Source organism: Gopherus evgoodei, chromosome 11, assembly GCF_007399415.2.
Source record: "Gopherus evgoodei ecotype Sinaloan lineage chromosome 11, rGopEvg1_v1.p, whole genome shotgun sequence".
NCBI classification, from domain to species: Eukaryota; Metazoa; Chordata; order Testudines; family Testudinidae; genus Gopherus; species Gopherus evgoodei.
In genome coordinates, this window is record NC_044332.1 from 43,953,277 (window position 1) to 43,977,592 (window position 24,316).

At 43.4% G+C, this 24,316-nt stretch overlaps 1 protein-coding gene across 1 annotated transcript in view; it reads right to left on the reverse strand.

Moving 5' to 3' along the window:
- Positions 1 to 13,988, reverse strand: part of XIRP2 (xin actin binding repeat containing 2) — a 168,801-nt gene extending 154,813 nt beyond the window's left edge. Inside the window, exon 1 of the mRNA XM_030579997.1 lies at positions 13,782 to 13,988. Within this exon, the coding sequence (XP_030435857.1) occupies positions 13,782 to 13,934 (153 nt within the window). The 5' untranslated portion in view covers positions 13,935 to 13,988. The remainder of the gene's footprint in view (positions 1 to 13,781) is intronic.
- Positions 13,989 to 24,316: the final 10,328 nt, after the last annotated feature.

The following is a 24,316-nucleotide window of genomic DNA, read 5'->3' on the forward strand; positions in this document are numbered from 1 at the left end:
TATGCTCTCCGCCTTACATTGTCCAGACAAAGAGATCCTTTTAGCTATCAAGCAGGGCTTACATGGAGTTAGTGTGGAGGGGCTGCTGGAAAACAAACAGCAGGGGATGGGGAGGAGTTGTGCAGTGGAGCATCCTGCATAGTTGTGTTTCTCCTCTACAATGCCTCCCCAGCTCTGTTTTCACAACTTTGCTATGCTTTTGCTCCCATCTGTACCATACTACAGAGGATGAGATACTCAATTCTGAGAACATCTAGCACAGAGGCATACACCCACAGCATGAAATCATAACACTTAGGGCCAGATTCTACAGGCTCCAAGTGAAGTCAGTGCATTAGCAGGCAGTGATTAGAACTAACAAAATTTGGCACTAGAACTAACAAAATTCACTATATATTTTTACTGACACAGCAAAGGACACCAACTCACCCCCTCCACCACCACCACCAAAAAAAAAAAAAAGGCATGAGACTAGGAGTTAGGAGACCTGAGTTCTATTCCCATCCCTGAAAATGACTTGCAGTGTGACCTTGGTTATCATGCTTTGAGTAAAGTGCTTTGAGATCTATGGAAGAGGAGTGCTATATAAAGTGCTGAGAATTATTATTTCCCACTTAAAAAGAAGCTCTCCATTCCAAATAGATTTTAAAAGTAAAAAAGAAACTGTTTACTCCTGCAAGAATTGTAGAGCTTGCAATACTGAGTTTTACTGTCTTACAGCAAAGCAAACCTTTTCCTGTTCCTACTAAAAGTGACGCTGCTAGGGCTACTACTGATAACCAAAAAAACCTCCACCTTAAAATAGCTTGAGAATATGAGTTAAACATAGTCTGTGGGATATTTTATGTGTTCTTTAAAGTGCTAAATAACACCATCAAGTTTTACATCCTATTTTACTGATACTTGCTACTTAATGTAGCAAGTATCTAGTGCTAATGAAGGAGCTTTATTCAGATGGATTTTCACTTTAGTATGCAGATAAAAAGACTTTCTAGCATTTTTTATTATAAGGAACTGGTATATGAATTACATGGGAATCAGCATACATTATTTTGAACTCTTGTTTCTGGGCCAGAAAATTGTCAGTTTAAGTCACTCTGGGTGCTGCACATTAGACATGTCATCTCAAATAAGATATTAAACTGCCATCTCTTCTGTCCTTCTCAAGAGAATACTGAGGTATAAACTAAAGTTCCTGTGTCACTTTTTTAAAAATGTCCGGCTAGTAAACAGCACACTATAGCACACTTACCTTTAACTATCAGAAAGAGAGCCAAGTCAAAGCTGATCCCAAATCCAAATGCTACTGAAACGTGAGGGCTCTCAAGTTTGAGGCAAAATATTCTAACTGCTCCAGGTATTTTTGAATCCAACCCTGATTCAATCTTTTGGGGAAGGTGAGCATCTCCCCTTCAGGTTGCTCTTCCCTCTAGGATGGATGGTAACAACAGCCAATGCCAACAGGCCCCCTGACCCACTGCATAAACCTTTCCTCAGAACAGCTACCCCTTTCTGCCCCATCTCTTCCATTGGCTGTTCTTTAGCGCCTCCTTCATTCTTCCCCTAGGCTCTAGGAAGAGAAGATTGGCTGATGGAGGGAAGTGCATGGACACATTGATGGGTGAAACAAAGTGACCGCATGTCCTGGTTTTGCACATGATGGTACAGTGCACCAGGAACTTCTTTCAGAATGCCTGAAATGTCCTGGTTTTTCATTTCAACAATCCAAATTTGAGGGGGGAAGGATTAAAATACAAATGTTGGTTCAAGACGTGGCTACACCAAGTAAATTTGCTCTGTATTTATTAAAAACAGCGGAAAGAGTGTTCAGTGTGCTGAATGGTGTTTGGAGTAAAGAGAAAAGCTGGATGAGCTGTAAACGCTATCAAAGCTGTTCTTTTGCTCAAACTTGATGTTAGCCCTTGTTCAGCATTTCCTGATAAACTCATTCAGAACACTAAGTACTGGGAAAAAATCCTCCACCCTGAGAAATATGCACGTGTCACTGTTGAGTCAGTAACTGGTAGTAATGAGACAAGCATATGTTTGCTCAGAAAAAAATGGTACGAATATTGCACAACTCTAAAAACTGCTGCCATAAAATTGTCCATGTTCTTGGCTTTGAAAATACAATGAGTGAGTGAGTGTGGGGGTGGGGTGTGGATGTGTAGACTGAGGAGTCTCTTGTGGTAGCCAATACATAACAGATGTGTGCAGGCCGTACATACAGACTATACTGAAGAAAACAGAAGCAAAGAAGGGGAAAAAGAGAGGGAGGAGTACTGTAGAAAAGAGAAAAAGTGAGAAGTTGGGGATGAGGAAAGGGAGAGAAGAGGAAGAGGGGAGAAACGTATAGGGATGGGTAAGGTGAGAAAGAAGAAAGCAAAGACTGACAGCGGGATTCTTGTGAAAGAACTTGGCACAAGAGAGGGAGAACACAACACAAGCAAAAAAGGGGGAGATAGGAGGAGGAAAAATTGGACTGAATGTAAATGCACTGAAAGAGATAGAGGGGAGAAAGAGAAGTCCAGGGAGTGAAAGGAAAAAAAGGAAAGAGAAGAAACAAACCCCAAGGTGTAAAAGTCAGTTATGTTTTTTATTTGTAATAATTTTTAATGTTTTAAAATTTATAATAAATGTGCATGCATATTTGATTGTATATGCAATATCACCATGAAGTTCAACCATAAATCCCCTCAATTTAAAATATACGTGAGCACAGTATATAAATAAAGAATACTGGTGAACTGAGAGGACCTTAGGTCAATGTTCTTGTCCCTGGCAATCTTACCACATGCTCCTACATGCATGAAGTCATGGTAATGCTGGCAGCTGGCTAAACACATGCTCCTATATAAATTGTAACTATGCTGAAAGCTAGAGTTATTGCACACTCCTAAATAGCTTATCAACTTGTTAAAGCTGGCATTTCTTCATCTCATATTCCTACAGGCAGGGCAAAAAACATTCAAAGAGGAAAATGAGATGTATTTTTTTTAATTTGATAATGTCAGAAATGAGCAGTAATGAAGTGGAAGGAGTAAAACACTCCATATTCCTATAAGCCTTGAATCTGCAACCAAAACCACAGGAAGTTTTTGTTATGTCACTGGAAAGGCAAAATATAATGAATTAGTCCTTCCCAAAACATGGCTGCCCAAACCCATCTCTAGAAATCGTTGTCTCAGTATCCTCTACCTCTCTTTTTGGAAAGCATTTTTATATGAATAGTAAAGTGAAAGCTCATCTGATTAAAGCTCTCTCACTGCTATTAAATAGTTTGTATTAAGTAGTAGATACTAATAAAAGAAGGCAGTTGGGAAACTAACTCATAGTCTCTTGACAATAAATTTGGATAATCTCCATGTGAGAGTGATCATAAAATGCAGGCACTGTTTGCCTACAGTGTGTCTGGATTACCAAGATGTAATTTTGTTACTTTATTGGATCACATAGTAATTTACTCTGCTGAAGAACTGGGTTTGGGAATGATTTTGGTGCTTTCCTTTCCAGTTAGGTGCATTACATTGGGAAGGCAGAGAGGCCAGTGGCCTGATTTCCAGAAATGATGTCAACACATGGGGTAGGAGGAAGAAATCAGAGTAAGATACTCTGAGATGTGTACAGCTATGCTCTATCCATGACTACTTGCCCACTGCCGTGCAAGTGTAGAGCACAACTATGAGGATTTACCCCTCTGTCTCTCTCCCACCACTTGTACAGCATAATCACCCTGGTTCTGCTTCCAGGGGGACCTTCTTGGACCCAAAGGTGGGGTTTGGGTTTGTTCGTAAGTGCAGACAGGTCATTATCTCTGTGAATCATGTAGTTTCGTGTAGAACAACATTCTAAACCAATAATGGATAAATCCATAAACTTAGGAATAAATAAAACACACACACAGTGCGAAACAACCACCAGAAAAAAACAGCTTAGGCCATCGAAACACTGAGAGAAAAATGTTAATTTTCATTATCCACAACAATTCACACAGAAATTTCCATTACAATATAAGAGAATCCTCCTCTCTCTCTTTATTGCCTTTATATACACCACAAATAAGAACCTTCAAATTGTTAAAGAAAAACCTTTGGTGGGTGTGGACCCTAAGAGCATCCCAAGTGCCAGAGGGAGAGGGGCTCATCTAAGTTTCGGCTGCCCTGACCAGTTCAGTGTATCCCAATTCACTTATGTTATAATCTGTATCTAATAGGTGTTTTGTAAAGTATGGCGAGGTGTACAAATCACACCCTGGAACTGAAGGGATTAAGGAGCAATTCTGGGCCCAAGCAACCCCGCTCAGCCACATCTGCAGAGCATGAGGTAGAGCAGAAGTGAATGTTCCAGGAGAGAGTTGAACATTTCAGGGCAGATGGTTTCGGGACATTCAGGACTGGAAGTGTGTTGAATTCACTTGACTAGCGGTAACCAGGGCTGGTGCAGACCACAGTGTGGATGTGATATAACAAGGAGACTGCTGGAGTCAGAGCTGCTGAATCAGGGTGCTCAACACACAGACACTCAGTCCATGCCAGTATGCTAGCTGGGAGCACCCAGAAAGGGAGCAAGAGCAGCAGAGCATTTTAAGGTAGTCAGGATCACAGGACAAGCAGTGACACAGCCTCTCACTTGTCTGGACTGCACCCCCAAAATGTGACAATAGGACAGTGACCGCTGCATTTTAGTTTATTAGTAGCATTTCTGTAACTGCTCCATTCTTGGTATTATGAGGCAGAACAACAGACAGTTGCTGTTACCCCAATACCTGGAGCTAGAGTCATAGCTCCAGTTAGTTCAATTTATACCAGCTGAGACTTTGGCCCTTGGTCCTTTCTGACTCCCTACAAGAATGGAGCAGACATGTAGCAGGAATACTGTGCTGCATTCAGTTACAAAAATGGATAACCTGAATTTGTATGTAGTGGCTGTGTTTTAAATCTAATAATCTTCCACTGACACACTAAATACTTAATTAAGAAACAGACACTATTTGATCTTCTTTTGATTTGAACCATAGTGTAACCTAGCAACAATATAGTCCACAGTATTATAGAGAAGTTTCTAAATGTTCAGGCTTATTAACATGTAAAAAAAAAGATCTAAATTCTTTTTATCAAAATAAATCTTTCAGTATGTAAACTGAGCTTTACTGTTTTTGTTTGGTTACCTTTAGCTTGGAAATAGATCTGCTTTTTAAAAACCAGTGCAATCTCAGGAATATTTTATGAGTATTTTTACACTGGAATTGTTCATTTCTGATGTAAGTGTATCTATTGTTAAAAATTTAGTTCATTTCAAAACAGTTGCATAGGTAGGGACTCTAGAAGTGTTCCTCTGAAATCCATTTAGCATTGGTAATTAGTCTCTGAGGCTGCTCAACTGAGAAATCCGGGCGGGACAGAAGGTTATGGCAAATGACTTGCAGTAAGTAGTCTTTAATCATATAGTTCTCATTTCCTTTAAACCTCTTGGGTGCCTCTTGGAAAACTTTGAAAAGCATTCTATCTGAAAGCCATTCTCCTTAGATACCGTATTTTCTATACCAGTCTCCCCTCATTCTTTATTATTAATAGTATCTTTTTGGTGTCTTTTTTTCTTAAATGTTTATCTGATCTGCTTATTCCTCACTTGAAGACAACAGTCTTAAAAATATCAACAAACTTAGGGCTTGTCTACACTTACATTTTATAGCACTCTAACTTGCTGGCTCGGGGGGTGAAAAATCACCACCACCACCACCACTCCTAAGTGCAGCAAGTCTGAGCGCTTTAAAGCACTAGTGTAGACTGGCTCCAGATGCCGCACTCCCAGCACTTGGAGCTAATCCCCTCATGGAGGTGGATTGCCAGGAGCACTGCCTCTCTCCCAGCACTTGCGCGTGACCACACTCGCACTTCAAAGTGTTCACGTGGCAGCGCTTAGAAGTTTCCAGTGTAATCATACCCTTATTTTGATGTCACAAACAGAATTAAGACTACAGGTAGAAAGTAACAGGGGCCAATAAACAAAGAATGCAGTCTCGTACAAATTTTACTGCTGGGGGAATTCTGTGCCAAAAAATTGAAAATTCTGTGCACAGTATTCTAAAATTCTGCAAAATTGAATGTATTTTATTTGTCAAAATAACATAATATAATCACACTGGTTTCAATTATTTTGGTAATTTATTTAAACTACAATATAGTGGATGAAGAATGGGAGTGTGATGCATTGAAGAACTCTCCAAACCCTCTTGCCTAAAAATAATGTAGCCAGGTTTGACCCTTTATTTCTAATTATTAGTCAACAAATATATGCAGCCATATGCTCAGTATTACATCATAGGTAAGGCTACATTTTAGTCACAGGTACTTTTAGTAAAAGTCATAGACAGGTCATGGGCACTAAACAAAAATTCACAGCCCCTGACCTATCTATGACTTTTACTATATACCCCTGACTAAAACTTGGTAGAGAGTGGCTCGGGGGGTGGCCAGGAGGATACTGCAGGTGCTTGGGGAGGGTGGCAGGGCTGGGGCAGACTCCGACTCCTGGGAAGCAGCGACCTACAGCTCCTAGCTCCAGGTGCTGCCTCCGCTCCACCCCAATCCCTGGTTTGACCATCCACACAGGCTGCTGCAGAAGTCATGGAGGTGACAGAACGTCACAGAATCTGTGACTTCAGGGACCTCTGTGACAAATACAGAGCCTTAATCATAAGCAACTGAAAAGCAAGTGAAGGCTGGGGAATCAAATTCACAATTTATATTGGCTACTGACCATCTCTAGAAAGGTCCTTTACACCAGTCTGGCAATGTAAAGGACCAATAAAACTTTTATACTTGTTTTATACTCCTGGAGGAATTTACAAAAACAATGGGAACAATTCATTAAGCAGACAGGCTGCTACACTCTGCTCTGCCTGAGGGGACAGAGCCTGCCCCATGCTTATCTCCTCAGAAAACACCCTGAAGCTCTGCCCCTCCATGCCAAGTATGCTGCAGAGTGAGAGGGACAGAGTGTCTCTCTCTTTCTCTCACACATTCATGACTACCCATTCCCTCTCCTCCCCCTAAGTGGTGATTTACGTCTCTACAGGCTGTTCCAGGCACCTGAATCGATCTGCCTGCACTGCCAGGGAGCATGCATGATGGCTCATGCAGCTTCCCTTTGCTTCACCGTCAGAAGTCATTTTTCTGCACAGAAGCAAAGAAATTTGCAGGGGACATGAATTCTGCACATGTGCAGTGACGCAGAATTCTGCCAGGAATAAAATTTCCTTGGTAAGAAAGGATGAAGGAAGTTAGAGAATTACAAAAAGAGTCATTGTCAACCCCCTTGAAGGTGTCTTTTGTTACCTGTGTCAAATACTAAAAGAAGTCTCCAGAAGTAATTTGAGAGTAGTTTATTGCTACCTGTTCAAATCCTGCCTGCCTGCTGATTGTTGTAAATATTCAGGAAAAAATAAGAACATCCACAATATAATGATCACTTGTAAAGAGCAGTTTCTTGTTTAAATATATAAGCTGGGGAAAAGTTGGGGGAATTACAGTGAATTTTCTTTTTGGACTGACACATGAATAACATGTGGCAGGGTGGTTACCCAGCTCCTGCCCTGAAGGGCTTAAAACTTCCCTGGGGAAAGGTTGTGGCTGGGAGCTACTAAGCTGGGCTGATTGGGAAGTGGCTACAGCTGAGCCATGCCCCAATCAGGCCCCAGCTGGCCTGTATAAAAAGGCTGTGAGCCAAGAGTCCAAACAGTCTCTTCCTGTTTGTAGAGGGAGAAGGGCCTGGCTGTAGGGAGCTAAAGACAGGCTGAGGAGCTCCATCCTAGAAAACCCCAGGCTGTGGCCTAGCAGAAGGCCAACAGGTACTGGGGATTGCGGAGGGCAGCCCAGGGGTAGGCCAAGGCAGCAGATCCAAACCCAACCTTGCCAGTGATGAGTAGGCTGATACTGAAGTCTGCTCCAGGGTGTGGGGGCTGGACAATGACTGACAGTAGCCTGATATGGAGATGATGTGGGGATAGTGGGTTGGGGGTTACCCTGGGAGGGGGAGACCCAGAACTGTCCAGGGATGGAAACAGGGGCTAGAGGACAGGTGGATCACCAGCCTGCAGAGGGTGCTCCTGGCTGGTAAAAGAGCTAATTCCCTGAGAGACCAGCAGGAGGTGCTGCAGGGGTGAGTCAGCACCCCTACAAACATGAACTATAAAAACCTGAAAATATTTAAATGGAATGTCAGCCTTAATTATGCAGCTTGTTGTACGAGTTGTTTTTTCTTCTTATTGCCTTTGCCAGTATGAAAGTGCTCATACATTCCTAGGTTTAGTGCAGAGTAGGCATTTGATTAAATTACACTCAAACTTGCATTCTTAAACTGTTTTCTACCTCCTAAAAATATGCATGATGCATTGCCACACTTCACAGCAATTTATCTCATGACATACCCTAAATGACTTACATTGAATAAAACAAGTTAGCACACTATTAAGTGTCATAAATCATTAATATTCAGTAACTTCCAGAGAGAAGAAACATTAATGGAGTTTGAATGAGTTTCAGGTGTCTGAAACTCAGTGAGTTCTATCCATTAAACATGAAGAAAGGACTACATAGGAGAATCCTTTTTGGTTTAAGTAGAAAAATGTATGTCATTTACATATTTTAAAGGTATTGCATTAGGACAAACAAATATCAATAGGGCCATAATAACAAAGTTAAGTTTAGATGTTCATAAAGGTTCATTCTGCCCTTAAAATCCATGAATCACTATTGCACAAATATTTAGGCATATATTTTCCCTTTGATGCAAGTACCTAACTATGATGGGTGTTCACTGAAAGTGATTCACTCATTTTTGTTTTTAAATTTAGGATGTGACACTTCAGATCTGAGCACAAATGGAGTGACAGCATTTGATATTTTCTGAAGAAACTTTTGTCTTCATAAAGCATTTTTAAATTAATCCTAACTTCTTTCTCAATATGTTCACACCTAGTCCATGAACGGAAATGGGGAGGAAATGTGCTTGCAAAGAAAGTTTGATTTGTTCCAGCCTGCCTTGTTGTTGTCAGTGAAAGCCAATGCCTGGAATGACAGCAGCTTTCTCAGGCGAAAGAGAGTCAGTATTGCTTTATATCTTTGTCTGGTGGCTGGCATTTCATTTCAAATTCTTGTACATCAATGTGACATGCCTAAATAAGATGGGATTGCAGTTGCCTTTCAAAGTTTTAAAAAGTATGTAAATATTTTTGCTTGGGAATTCTGCCATCAGTCCATAATGTCTTGTCCAACAGAAATAAAGCACTAGACAGAAACTGTAGCAAACTATATAACAGAGTTGTCAGGCTGGCAAATGGTGCCACTTATTCGCCATTCAAATTGCAGTCTCTCAAGCCTAATTAAAGCCTGATCTGGACACAAATCTAACCCCAGCACAGGGAATCTAAGAATGTCTAGACCTTTTCAGACCTGATCCAGACATGATGCTTCTCCCTAAACCTCTGTGAGTGACACTGCCACCATCTCATCATTGGGGCTCAACCTAGTAGAGGCTTCCCATGCTCAGTGCTTTCAGGATTGGTGCAGTGGTGGCTGTACCCCGCTCCTGCCAGCCACAAGCACCTCACTTCACTGTGTGTGCTGCAGAACGAAAGGTGCTGTAACTTTTTGGTACAATCCCTGTGCAACACACACGCTGCACAGCAAGGTAGGTCCAACCAGCACAAGTGGGGCACACAGCCACACCCATTTGAACCACATGGGCAGGAGGGAGGAGGAGCTACAACTACTTGACCTGAGCCCAAGAGGGTCAGATTGTTTTCTGACTCAACCAAAGCAGCCACTTATAGTTTGGGTCCAACTGAGTTCAGGTCAGGTTGCAAGGCTCTAATTCAATATGATCCAAACCCAAATAACTCCAACAGAAAAAAATTTAAAATATATGAAATATATCTTGAAGATATTGGTCAAAACTTTCAGGCATGGGGATCTATCTGCCTCAGTGCACCATCTAAGAACTTCCCAAGTCAATTAGGTCTGCTTTGGTGAGGTCCCTACTGGACTTCATGAGTCTTCTGCTCTTCTCCCTTCCCTGGTAGATGACTGTATTTTTAGGCCCTACACATATGTGGGCCTTTTTTCTCTTTTGCCCTTCCCCCATTATTTTGTCTATGGTAGAAAAGTTTTGTCAAAGAGGGAGAGTTTTGCAGTATTCCTAGAAAGTGGTCAGACTCCAGATTAGTCTGACATCCTCTGGAAGTATGTTTCAAAGACTAACCCTACCCCAGCCAAAAACAATTTGTCTCCAGCTCCTACGCGCTTTGCCCTGACTTTTGATGGTTGGCTGTATTGTCCTAGAGAAGCATAGCGTCTTGCTGGCTCATGAATGGAGATGTGGTTGCTGATGTCACTGAGTGCTGACCCAGTGATGGCCTTGAAAAGTATGATGCCCAAAGTTAGTCACCTAGATCCAGATTTAGGTACCTAATTTGATGTGGCCTGATTTTCAGACATTCTAATTACTTGCCACTCCTACTGAAATTAGTAAGAGTTGTGGGTGGTCATTACTTTGAAAAACAGACCAATCTGGTCTATGTGCCAAAATATTGATCTAGATACCTAACTTCAAGCAACCACATCTGAAAATTTGTCCATTACTTATATTAATGTGCCTAAAATCCCCTTACCAGATCAGTTCCTTCGTTCTTCCTTAACATTGTGACTGCTGCTTTTTGTAACTCTTTACCTGCAATAATGTGTCAACTTTCATTTTTTATTATTTTAGAAAATCGAGAGTATCAAATACTCATCCCAGCTTTTTCAAGATACTCTGACTAAACCACTGTCACTATGCAAGTGGTTTGAGCCAACACCTTTCACTTTCCTGGATATTTTTGCTGGTTTTCTTTACATGTAGATTTCACAGTGCTTTTATATTTCCTTTAAGTGACTGATGTTTAGATGAGCATTCAAACAGCATAAAATCTGTGCATGGATTTGTTCTTAGTGGCATTGGTGTCTCCTATTCCCTTTTTATGTAAGCCATTTAGACCTGTTGCTTGTGTAAAAGGAAATAAATGAACTTTGTACAGTAAACTCCTATCCGCTGGTTTAAGGACCCTAACTAGAAACAGATCTGTATTGGAGCCAAATCCTACAGCCATGAATCAGGGTCACATGCTTCCCATTCACAAACAAAAGTACATAAGGGAAACGTATGCCTTCTAAGATGCACAGTGCATCTAGAACTGCTAATTTATGATATCTTCCCATCATGAATGGCTTGACATCAGATATCAGCCTGCAATCAGGGAAAGAAACAGGGAAGACCAGAGCAAATCTCAAACCAAATACTCTCTCCAGCCCTGCATACGTCGGCACCTTCTAGGCTATCCTCTTGCCTCAGCAATTGCAGCACAATTTATAGCATATATTCCCACTGGCATACCAGCCCTGTACCACCCATCTCACCATGGTCTCTGAAAACTATAAGATAGTTATTGCTGTTTGGGACAGCATTGTAAGAAGAAGAACATGTTCAAAGTCTCTGCCTATAGCATGTTCCCCTTTGAACATGCCTTCCTCTGCCAAGTGAAGCAGAGTATCACATTCTTGCAGCAGAGGGAACGGGGAACATATATTAGCCATTTTTCTCCTCCTTGATTGTCCAACAGTGGGATAAGGGCCTTTCTGATCCTTTCTACTCTGTGATAATTGAAGGAAGCATATGCTTTCACAGACAAAACTTCCACTGACTTCAGCAATAACAGAAGTATTCCCTATTCTGATAAATTATTAAATACAAGTAAACATAACTATTTGGAAAATCTAGTTTTTATCCCTAATTACAGAGGATGGCTTATAATATGTCTCCTACATTATGCTGACTGTACAGATTTACTCTTCCTTTGGGTGAAACTCACCACAGAAGAGCAACATAAGAGTTTCTGCACTAGTCTAGGCATAATCTGATTTTTAAAAAAAAGTGTCACTGGAGTACAAGCAGGGATGGATCTCAGACCACTCATCATGTGGCTTTAGTAGACCTAACACCGCAGGGGCTGCAGCATATACTCCACCTAAGATCCATATAGGCTGAGATAGTAGTGATGGGGTGGGTTTTAGCCCCTAGCCCCAAACACCTGCACACTTAATCTCCACAAAGCCTGGTTGCTCAGACTTGGTATCTAAGTAGCATACACACATCAAGAAGGTAACTAGCTAGGATGGGCAGGGATGGTGTCCCTAGTCTCTGTTTGCCAGAAACTGGGAATGAGCGACAGGGAATGGATCACTTGATGATTATCTGTTCTGTTCATTCCCTCTGGGGCACCTGCACTGGCCACTGTCTGTAGACAGGATATTGGACTAGATGGACCTTTGGTCTGACCCAGTAGGGCCGTTCCTAACTAACCATATTTATTTTTTATTTTTTTTATTTTAAAACAGATATATGAAACCTCTGGGAGGGAAACTGTGATTCATGTTTGCCATATGCTTGGACAATTTCCATTAATAGTTCTGTTAAGTGACCTTTATTTCATGTCTGTAGTGATGGTAACCACAAATATATGGCACATACTTTCCAAACAGACCCAACCTTCTCTCCTCCCAGCCTTAAGTCTTTCTTTTAATTCAACTTTATTAAAACACATTCACTCTATCACAGAGTGACTTCATTTTCTTTTCTTGTTGGAAAAGCTGAAATTCTTTTTCTGATTCCAGAAATTTGTCCATAACCTTGGGAAAGTCACTTCCATTCTCTGTTAAATGGGACTAATGATACCAACCTTTGTAAATCACATTGAGATCCGCTGATGAGAGCCAGGTATTGATAAAAAGAATTCATTGGGTCCAGGTGGGAAATAAAGATCTCATGGAACTACTTGTAGGGGGGGGAAAAACCCTCTCAAACGGCCCATTTTCTTTCAGTAAAAGTCTTTAAAGCAAGGTAGTATGTGAACTATTGTTGAGTGCACAGTGCCTACCTCCTTTGCTACACAGTCCCTATACTGCCTATCTAACTTATTATTGTAAAGCACCAGGGGGCACCTAGAGTAGCAGAGGAGCTAATTAAGACAAATTCTATTCTATAAATAAAATTGCGAAGTTAACAATGTAACTGAGCATCCTCAGTAACTTTCCCCATAACTTTTCATATCTGTACTGTAGGTGACAGAGCATTAAAATTGCTTCACACAATGAATTCACATAATACGTAAGAAATCCTAACCATGTACTCTATCAATGCTTTAGTGTACTCATTGATCTTACCCTCATTTCATAAAATGCTTCATGTTATATTACTTCATTTCCCCCCCCCCCTTTCCCTTGCTGAGATTTTGGCCACTGCTCCATCTCCCTCTGACACACAGACAATACTAATGTTCAGGTTTGGACTTAACATGGCAGAATCAATTAGAGTCAGAGTTGGAGCTCTTCCTCCGTCCCTGTGCTATGCATAGAGGCAAGGCAGAGGTCTGAGACCTTAGGTACCTACAGCCACAAGGGGGAAAAGTCACATAAAAGATGGAAGAACCACTGCCTCTGTGATTTCCTTTACCCTAGTCCCTGGGGTCCAGGTCCATAAAGGTGTTTAGTCAGGGCCCTTGGTGGCTGGCTCCTTCCATTACTTGGACCGTGGGGCCGATCAAGCAGCTGGGAAGAAGCAGGCTTGGACTAGTGTGTGCAGCCCTCGCTTGAGTTCAGCGGCAGGCCCTGGTCTGGCCCAGGGGAAGTTTCCCGGGGCTGCCGATGGCTGGGGGAGACGCGTGTCTGGCACCTGCCCGCGGCTCTTACCTGCCCGACTCCCGCTGCCGCGCCGCTGGGGGTCTCAAACTTGCTCCTCAGCTCCTCCCAAGGGATGGGGAAGCGCTCCAGCCTGCGGCGGCCGTCCCGGGGCTCCTCCTTGGCCACTTCAGCCCCCACGCTGGCCCGCGGCGCTTTCTCCATGGTGCTGGTGCTGCTGCCGCCGCCGCCGCGGCTCTTATCCGGCGGCCGGCTCTGAACTCGCCCCTCTTGGCCGCCAGCTGCAGCTGCTCGGGTCTGCTCCTGCCGCAGGGCGTCGGCCGCTGCTGCTGGCGCGGGACAAGCTCTCCTCCCCTCCGGGGTTTGCGAGCGCCTGCGGCGGCGGCGGCCTCCTACGGAGCCCCCCCGGGGCCCGGCTCTCAGCGCATCCCCCGACTCCCACTGCTGCTTGAGGCGCTCCAGGGAGCCTTTCTGGATCGGGAACTTCGCCTGCTCCAGGGCGCCCTGCAAAAGCAGCACGCGGCGGGGTCAAAACACGTGGCACCAACGCGTGTAGGACACAGCCGCCCGCCTAGCCGGGGAGCCTAGCGTGCGATGGGACCCCAGAGGCGCAGCGACACATGGCCCAGCCCAGGCTGCTCTGCGCCCCGAAGGTCAGGTCAGCCTAGAACGCACTGGGAACTCTTCTTTGCAGGAGGGCAGACGCTGGAAGTGCAGCGTCAGATGGTCAATGACATAAGCAACTTCCCAAGGGAAAGAAAGGTTCCCCAGCCCGCAGGAAACAGGAAAAGCCTATTGCCCTTCATTTCCTTAGATGCAGCACAGAGCCACCAAAGAACTGTTATGTGGAAACTCCTTATTGTTAAGTGCTGGGAAAAGCATCACTAATAACCTCAACTCTAAAAACAAACATTGCTCAAGTTCATGGTCTGGAGCACTTCCAAGATTTCCTGGTCTAGAACAAAGCCCTATCATAAACACATCACTTGAAATTAAGTAACATTTTTCACTTTCACTATTTTTCACTGTGGTGCAACCATTCCGAATGGAGCCCATCTGCAAACAAGTCTTTCAGAGTCAGACCCACATCCACAAAGGTATTGAGGGTCCTCACTTCCATTGACCAAAGCCACCTATGCTTTCATAAATACCCTAGATGCAGAGATATTAAGTGTTAGAAAGCAGTTATTGCACATTGTATTTGGATAACTATTCAGGACTGTTTAAGATACAGTAAATTAAAATTTCAAATGTATATAGCTGAACTAGCTAGAAGAATGGGGTGTGCACAAGTGCCTGGAGATGACTGGACACCAGTAGTGGGGTTTTTGCAATCAAACAGATCTAGTGCCTTAAAAGTCTCCCTCTCCTGTGGAGGATTTCCTACCCAGCACTGTGAATTCCACTGAATAACAGGCAGTTCCTTTTAAAAAAGGCATTACTTTCCCACAGAACAGAAGGAATTGTCCAGCTCCAATGGATTTGGGAAAAGAAGGACCATTTTTGTTCATGCGAGGCCTGAGTCATCAGTCGCTGGAATTTAGCTTGAACACAAGAAGTACAAAGCCTTTGTACACAACTTTATTAAAAATGTAGCACAAGAGACCTGCTAAAAGAACTGCAGTCCTCAATATTTTAATGAGTAAGGGAGCTACTCTGGTCTGGATTCCTACTTCTGCAAAATCCAGGCTGAAAAACTGCAATAGTAAATTCATCTGGAGCTGTCTCTCTCTTTGGCAGACATCACTGGCAAGACTTGGATAGAGCCCAACTACACACTTTAAAAGAGGGCCTTCTCCTCTTTGGAACATCTGCCCCTATAGCCATAGTTGGGTGCAAGGTGCATTAATTTGGACCCATAAAGGTGAAGATGTGCCTTTTTATATTTCAGTAGTTTTGTTATGATGTAGGAGGGATGTAAAAGGTGTCTTATTAACTGTCACAACTGATGATTGGTGATCTCATCAGGATGGTTAATAAGAGATTTGATTCAAGGCCACACACTGTCCATGTTACTATAGGATGCATCTGCACTAATGACACAGTTGCATTGTTATATCTTTATTCTAGAGAAATTTTACTTTTCACTGTATGTACAGTTAGAACTTCCAGAGACACAGACCACTAAGAACTTTCAATTTGCCAGTTACTGCATCAGTGACTGGGAGGGTGTTACTTGAACAGAGAAAGGTAGTTGAAAAATATGTACAACTTCATGTCTGCTCTGCAGATTGAAAGGAGGAAAGGAGAAATTTAAAAGATTATACCTATCTGTTCCATCTGTCTAATAATTTCCTGTTGAACTCATTGCTGTTGGAATATCTGAAGTTCTATAAGTTTACTTTATATACGGGTGGGCAAGCAGTGTGTAATTAAATATATCTCAGATAGTGATACTGTTACTACAAACTTAGCTCAAAGACCCTATGAGAAATAGACATGAGTCACTAAATACTATCTTTCTAAATTAGTGCAACCAATGAATGATCAACAAAGATACATTTTACTAAATATACCAACGAATGCATGTTCAGCCATGAAGTCACTATGTACTATAAATAAATAAAAAGAAAGTTATATCTTTTCTTTTTAAAGAGTAAAGATCAAAAGATCAAGTAAAGATCAAAAAGGAACTGTCCTATATTTTAGAGGATTGAGTTAAGAGGAGCAAGTGACAACTGACAGTATAAAACAGCTGAGTCTAAGAGAGCAGCATCTCCTTCATGAGAGCAGTAATACAGTATTGTCAATGTAATCTTCTTTCCTGTGCATCTAAGTTGATAGGATAGCATACTAGATCATTACAGGACACTGAGTATTGCTGTTACATTTTAACATCTTTTAGTACCAACTTGTCTATTTGGAAAAGATTAAAATGGTGGAGGTAGTTAGTTATTTAATTTTGGAAAATACTGTCTGAGGCTTTCTAAAAAAGTATTAGCTAGTCCTGCTGGACATAGGTGGAAGTAGTTTGAGGATTAGCCTGATTCCTAGTCATGGCTAGGACAAAGGCTATGGTTTCTGTTCCAAATAGATATGTCTAAGAAACATGTGGGTGAAGTGTGGGCAAGGACCGGGCAAAGGTTGGGCCTGCTCCTGCACCAATCAAAGTCAATGTCAACATGCCTATGACCTTTAATGTGCACAGTATTTGGCCTCATGGCAAGTTCCATCACTGTAGTAATGTTTGGAGAGATTATTTTTATGCATTGCTTACTGAGATGTAGTATGTATTAAATGCAGTGGAATTATTTGTGATATTTTTAAAAATAAAACTGCAAGTTTTTCAGACTCAGAAGAAAAATAGTTTTGTTTTATTTTGGTTTTTTGTTTTCTTGTGGGAAACCAGGTAGGTGGTAAAGTTATGTTACAAAATGTATGTTCCTCCATATGCAAGAAAAGAATTGGGAAAGCATCTCATAACTTTTCATGGATCAGGTTCTAAAGTATGATTCCACCCAAAATTAATTTATCTTTAATGCAGTGATGGCCAACAGGTGTATTGATTTCATGGGTCTATATAGTTTTCTGTGGCCTGTGATAAGCTCTCGGATCTGCGGTAACCCCACTTCCAAACCCTCTTCCATGCAGTGTCTTAAGTTTAGTTCAACTGTGATTTTTTTTACAGCCTAAGTATTGGCGGGGGGGAAACTATTCTCACTCATGGTTCCATCAGTATTTTGGTTTCCCATATCCATTAAGAAAATCAGGAATCAGATTTGCCATTATATGACTCCAACTTTATACGAGTCTAATTCCATTGAGATTAATGAAGTTACAAATGGCATAAAACTGGAATAACGCAATGGTGACTCAGATACCCAGGGTGCTTTCATTATCATAGCATCTTGGTAGGGAACTTATTGCCATACAGCAGAATATCAGTTCACTATACGAAGAGAAAGGAAATGGGGGTGAGAAAGCTAGGAGGGCAGAAATAGTTAATTTCAACACAGATGGGCTTGTGTAAATCCACCTCCATGCATAAAAAGAAAATAAATTAAACAGGAGGTGGATTGGGGAATAGATTTACTTAAAAACATATGGACCAAATTCTGCTTTTGATAATGGCTGTGTAAATCTGGACCACTGGTCTGACTGATAACAGATTTTGGCACATCTGTTTAAAGGTAAAGCAATGTTTAATTCGGTATCTTGTTCTTGGACCACTGCTGATACCAGACTACTGAACACTGGCGGTCCCATCTGTGAAAGTGATTTATAGATGCCTTCTCTGTAGCTCACTATGTTTGGCTCCTTGTAACAGCCTTGTAAAAATAGAACGAGGATGTTATTTTGCCATTTGTTTCCCACAGCTATAAACATCATTTAACAAAAACCACTGCATTTTTACACTACATTGTCTGTGATATATAGGATCATAGCAATTAGAGACAGAAAAGGCCCATTAGATCATAGAGTCCTCCTTCACCGCCAGCAAGAGCAACAATAATCCCCTGGAGAGGAAGTATCAGACATTAAGCTGATATTACAGTAGAGAGAAAAGACTTATTAAATCTTAGCTAAAAGGCCAAGAAGAAGTGATGCAGTTTTTCAAAGCCCTAAAAACATAAACCTTTAAATGCAACATATACATACTGAACTTTTACAACCAGATCCATTATAATATAGCTAATACGGTCGTGAAAGGTTCAATGTGTTGATACTGTATAAATATGTTAATTGGCTAGTGAATTAAGTGTGTTATTCAGATATTTTATTTTTGATATTGCCAGCAGCATTGCTGTCTATCATGAATGCAAGTGCACAATTAGGGAGAATTTCCAAATAGGGTGGGGGCTAATGAATGAATGCTGGATAATCAGTGTGAGCTGCAATGAAGGTTGTTATGACAGGTGCATGCTGTGTTTTCTCAGATTTGATACAGCTGTCAGTACTGTAGGGAGAGAGACTGCATTTTAATGCAAATATGAGTTACAGGTCATGTATGGCTGTGACAAAAAACCTGCTTGCTTCTTCATATAGCCAGAGAGCACATGCCAGTGTACAGATTACCTATGTGCTAATTCTTCCACCATGAAAAATATTAAGGCCAGATCAACAAAGGACCTTAGGCAGTGCAATGCTCAGTATTATAGCACATCACTTTTAGGTGCCTAGAAAATCAGAGGAACAACACTGCAACCAACAAAGCCACAGGGCATGTCTACACTTAATTTAAAATGACATCCATCCGCTGTAGAAATTGTCAGTTGGGCACATCCACACCACACTTACTGTGTTGGTGGAGTGCATCCTCATTAGCAGCGCTTGCATCGATGCACAGAGCAGTGCATCGTGGGTATGTATCCCACAATGCAACTAGCTGTAGGTGTTTTTGGGAAGGGCTTGCAATGCCTCACGGAACTAAAACATTGTTGCGGGGGGAATGGGAATATGGCTTTGACCTTCCATGATGCAGTATTCTCCGTCCCTCCCTTCTTTGGTATCAATGGCAAACAACCCATGCTTTTTCGTGCCTTTTTTCAAAAGCCTGGCTTTGCCACGTGTATGCCATAGCCCAAGAAGCATGGACCCCATTTAGCTGTGCACTCTTGCTGTGAGTTTTACAAACACCTTGCGCCTTATCCTGCAGTATTTCCAGACCCGAGACAGGAGCCGCCATGTGGAACATTGCTATGTCATTCAAGCAGCCAGGCTGCAAGTCATAGAACGAAACAATTCACAGTTGCTGCTAGTAGTTGCACAGCAGCTGAACACAGTGTAGCACCGTTTCTGGTCCTGGGAAACATGCAGGAGTGGCTCCAGAGTTTCTGGCACCCTAGGCAGAATTCAGGGGGCAGCATTTTGTGCGCTCCCCACAGGGAGTGTGGGAGCTTTCGGTTCCACTCCCATCACGCCGCCGAAGAAGGACCCTCTACCGAAATGCCACAGGAGACAGCGGCAGTCATTGAGCTGCTCAATTGCCTGCCGCTGCTTTCCGCGGCACGTCAGCAGAAGGTCCTTCTTCGGCGGCACAACAGGAGCGAAACCAGAAGCTCCCATGCGCCCCGTGGGGAGCGCACAAAATGCCGCCCCCCGAATCCTGGCACCCTAGGCGACTGCCTAGAGTCGCCTAATGGAAGTGCCGGCCCTGGAAACAAGCACTGACTGATGGGATTGCATCATTAGGCAGCTATAGGATGACGAGCAGAGGCTGCACAACTTTCAGATGCAGAAGGCCATTTCCCACTTTTTGTGAAGAGCTTTCCCAAGTTCTGAAGCACAGCAACACTAAAATAAGACCTACTCTGACAGTGGAGAAGCAAGTGGCAATTGATCTGTGAAATCCTGCAACACCAAACTGCTACTGGTCAGTGGGGTATCAATTTGGAGTTGGTAAATCCACCGTGGGAGTTCTTGTGATCCAAGTTTCCAGGGCCATTAATCAACTTCTGCTAAGACAAGAAGTGACTCTGGGCAATGTACAGGACATAGTGGATGGTTTTGCCGCAATGGGGTTTCCTAACTGCGATGAGGCGATAGACAGAACACATATGCTATCTTGGCACTAGATCACCTTGCCAAAGAATACATAGACTGAAAGGTTTCAGAGTAGCAGCCATGTTAGTCTGTAGCCACAAAAAGAACAGGACTACTTGTGGCACCTTAGAGACTAACAAATTTATTTCAGCATAAGCTTTTGTGAGCTATAGCTCACTTCTTCAGATGCATAGAATGGAACATGCAGACAGGAGATATTTATACATACAGAGAACATGAAAAAGTGGAAGTATGCATACCAACAGGAAGAGTCTAATCAATTGAGATGAGCTATCATCAGCAGGAGAAAAAAAAAGACTGAAAGGGATACTTTTCAGTGGTGTTGCAAGCACTGGTGGATCACAGGGGACATTTCACCAACATTGACATAGGATGGTTAGGAATGGTGCATGACAAATGCATCTTTAGGAACACAGGTCTGTTCAGAAAGTTACAATCAGGGACTTTCTTTCCAGATCGCAAAATAACCACTGATGATGTTGAAATGCCAATAGTGATCCTGGGAGACCCACCCTACCTCTTGTTTCCATGGCTCATGAAGTCATAAACCGGCCATCTGGATAGCAGTAGGAGCAGTTCAACAATAGGCTAAGCCAGTGCAGAATGGTGGAGGAATGTGCCTTTAGATGTTTAAAAAGTCACTAGCGCAGTTTGCTTACTAAATTAGACCTTAGTGAGAGCAATATTCCCATTGCTATTGCTGCCTGTGTCATGCTCCATAATATCTGTGAGGGAAAGGGAGAGAGGTTTCTGCAGGAATGGGCTGTGGAGGCAGATAGGCTGGAAGCTAATATTGAGCAGCCTGATACCATGGCTATAAGAAGAGCCAGTGAGGAGCTCTGCATCTCTCGGAGGCTTTGAAAAGCCATTACCATAATGAGCAACAGTAATGTGTGCTGCTTATCTGCTTTGTGGCTTCCCATACCATCCCCTCTGTTACATCAGTTTCCTTGTACCTCATTTTCCCTTCCTCAAGACCCCATGCTTGGAATAAATAAAGAGGATTGCATTCTTGAAATGTTGACTTTTATTGCACAAACAAAAAGAAAAGGAAAATAATTTAACCTCAGGCAAACGGTGTGAAAAAATTGGAAGGGGAAATTCTAAGTCAGCTTGTCCATGAAAGCACAGAAGTCTTGCCCACCAAGGGTCTTCAAATGGCCACCTTTTCTTCTTAGTAACCTCCCCCGGTGTTGACTGGAAGGGATACTTCACCCAACCCCCTAACCGCACACACACACCTCTCCTGGAATGTTTGGGGGAGGGGGATTGGGAACAAGGCAATGTTTGCAGGTCCTTGTGCAGAGGCTGCAGAGGGAGCTGTTTTTCTTGAACCTCAACATGTCTGATTGATCCTTCATAATCTGCAGCACCTCATCCTGCATGGCACATTCATATTCCTGGGATGCCCTGCTGCTCTCCATGTACATGTTCAGTTTTTCAGTCAATTAAATTCTCCAGGCTCTGAGCTTTGTGTCAGCTGTTCCAGAGGTGTTCATTATCCCATTGAACATGTCATCACACGTTCTCTTTTTCCATCTTCCAATCTGTGAAGCCTATCTGCTGGTATGGAGGATGTGCTGAAGGCCAAGCTTTTCACTGTAAGGCATGCATAGAACCAGACAACCATTGTCATTACATTACCTGGGTCCAGGGGTGAAAGTAACTTAAAGGACTTACCAGTACAGCAGAGTCCTGACCAGGGGGGCAGAGCCTCAACCAGAAGGGGCAGGGCCTCCACCTGAAAAGGCATGGCCTTTAAATCCAGATTTAAAGGGTCCGGGGCTCCAGCTGTGGTAGCCACCTGAGCTCTGAGGCTCCCAGACACCACTGTGACACTGGGACTATGGCAGCAGGGCTCTGGTGGCGATTTAAAGGGCCTGGGGCTCCAGCCGCTGCTACCACAGTGGAGCCCTGGGCCCTTTAAATCACTGCCAGAGCCCCAGGCTGCCACCGCTACCCCAGGGCTCTGGCAGTGGGGCCTTGTCAATGATTTAAAGGGCCCCAGGCTCTGGCCACTGTGGGGAGTCCCGGGCCCTTTAAATCACTGCCAGAGCCCCAGGACTCCTAGCTGCTCTTGCTACCCCAGGGCTCCAGCAGCAGGGCTCTGGCGGCAATTTAAAGGGCCCCAGGCTCTGGCTGCTGCCAGGATCCCCAGACCCCTTAAATCGGTGGCCAGGGAAGCTGCCCCCCTGCCAGTATGATTGGTGGTGTACCAGCAAGAGCCGGTACACCATACCATACTATACCATACCAGCTTACTTTCAGCTGTGCCTGGGTCTGGTACAAGGTTGCTATTTAAAAGTCACTCCCCTTATTACACTTTAATGCAAGCCAGAATGTAATCTCTAGCTATTCAATGAACCGGTTTGCTATTCCACCCATGGTGATGGGTCTTGTGCTGCAACTTATGGGAAACCCATGTCAGGAGCACAGGTGGGCAGGTAGACATTGCCCTCTTCCCTTAGCAACATGGATGTTGCTTTGAAACCAGGGACCAGCATTTAGCCTCCCAAATTGCAGTCTTTGTCCAAGGCAGCTCTGGGGGGAGGGAGGAGTTTGTGGCCATGAGAGAACACTGGAAGCCCACCCCCCTTCCCTTAATGCTGCTGGTAGCAGTCGCACTGGGCTTACAGATTCTGAAGTCAATGCCAATCCCTGCCACTCAAACTATGATTGAGGGACCTAGAAATCACCATGGGTGGGGGATCACATGCTCTATTGTTTGCAGTATGAGCACTTGTAATGAAAACTTCCACCGTCTTCCCTAGGTGACCCTATGTGATATCAGTCCTCCTGAGGGTAGCAGAGGTGGCACGGGAGCAGATGCTGCAAGCATCTGGGAACAGACCTGGTCCTTTTGCTGGTATGCTGTGTACCACAATGATGCCAGCAGAGTTAGTACTGGCGTGGCATGAGAAAGTGTCCTATCATGGTGGAAAAAATAAGGCAGCCCTCCCCAGAAACCTTCTGTAAAGGACGAAAGTTTCCTGGAGATCTCCATGGAGGATTCCCAGGACCATCCCTGTGGACATAATCAATCTTTTCCAGGTGGCACCCTCTGTATAGCTGGAGAGGCCAGTGGGAAGCAGACACCCACTTTACCTCACTTTTTCTTCATATTAAACATAAAATATAAGAACATGTAACCCCTACAGTTTGACTGAAATTGCATACTCACCAGAGGTGCCTTCCTCGGCCTCATGCTCAGCCACGATGCTGTCCTGTTGGACTGCTTTAGGATTAAAAATAGCTCCTGGCTCTTAGGGAGAATGGATCCCCCCGCTCTCTTGTCTCCCATTCTCCTCCTCTTCCTCATCCAGAATGTTCTCCTTGTTGTTGCCTGAGGTAGCCTGAAATTCAGACTCCTGGGAGGTATCAACACTGTGTTTGGAGGTAGTGATGGGGTAGCCACTGAGAATCACATCCAGCTCATTGTAGAAGTGGCATATCTGTGATGGAGAACCAGAATGCCTGTTCGCCTCCCTTGTCTTCTGGTATGCCTGCCAAAATTCTTTGATTTTCACGCAGCACTGCTGAGTGTCCCTGGTGTAGCCATTCTCCCCCATGCCTCACACGATCTTTTCATAGATATCTATGTTTCTTTGGCTGGATTGGAGCTGTGCCTGCATTTCCTTTTCTCTTCACAGACCAATAAGGCCCATCATCTCCTGTGTACTCTAGGCTGGAGTGCGTCTGGGGCATTGAGTCACCATAGTCAGCTGGGCAGGCAAGCTCTCCACATTGATCAAACAGGAAACGGAAATGCAAAAGATCCCAGGGCTTGTTCAAAACAATCTTCAGAGTGGTCACAGCGGAGCATTGTGGGACACCTCCTGGAGGCCAATTCAGTCAACTTACACAACGCCACATCTACACTGCCTCTGTGTCAACCCATCAACATCGAATTAAGCAATACGCCTCTTGTGGAAGTGGAGAAATTAAGTCAACATTTCAGGCAAGTCAGGTCGGTGGAAGGGACCTGGGAGTGTAGACGTGTACATTATTAGGTTGACGTACGGCGGCTTCCCTCAACCTAAGTTTGTAATGTAGACCAGGGCTGAGTTAGCGGCCTAGGCTCC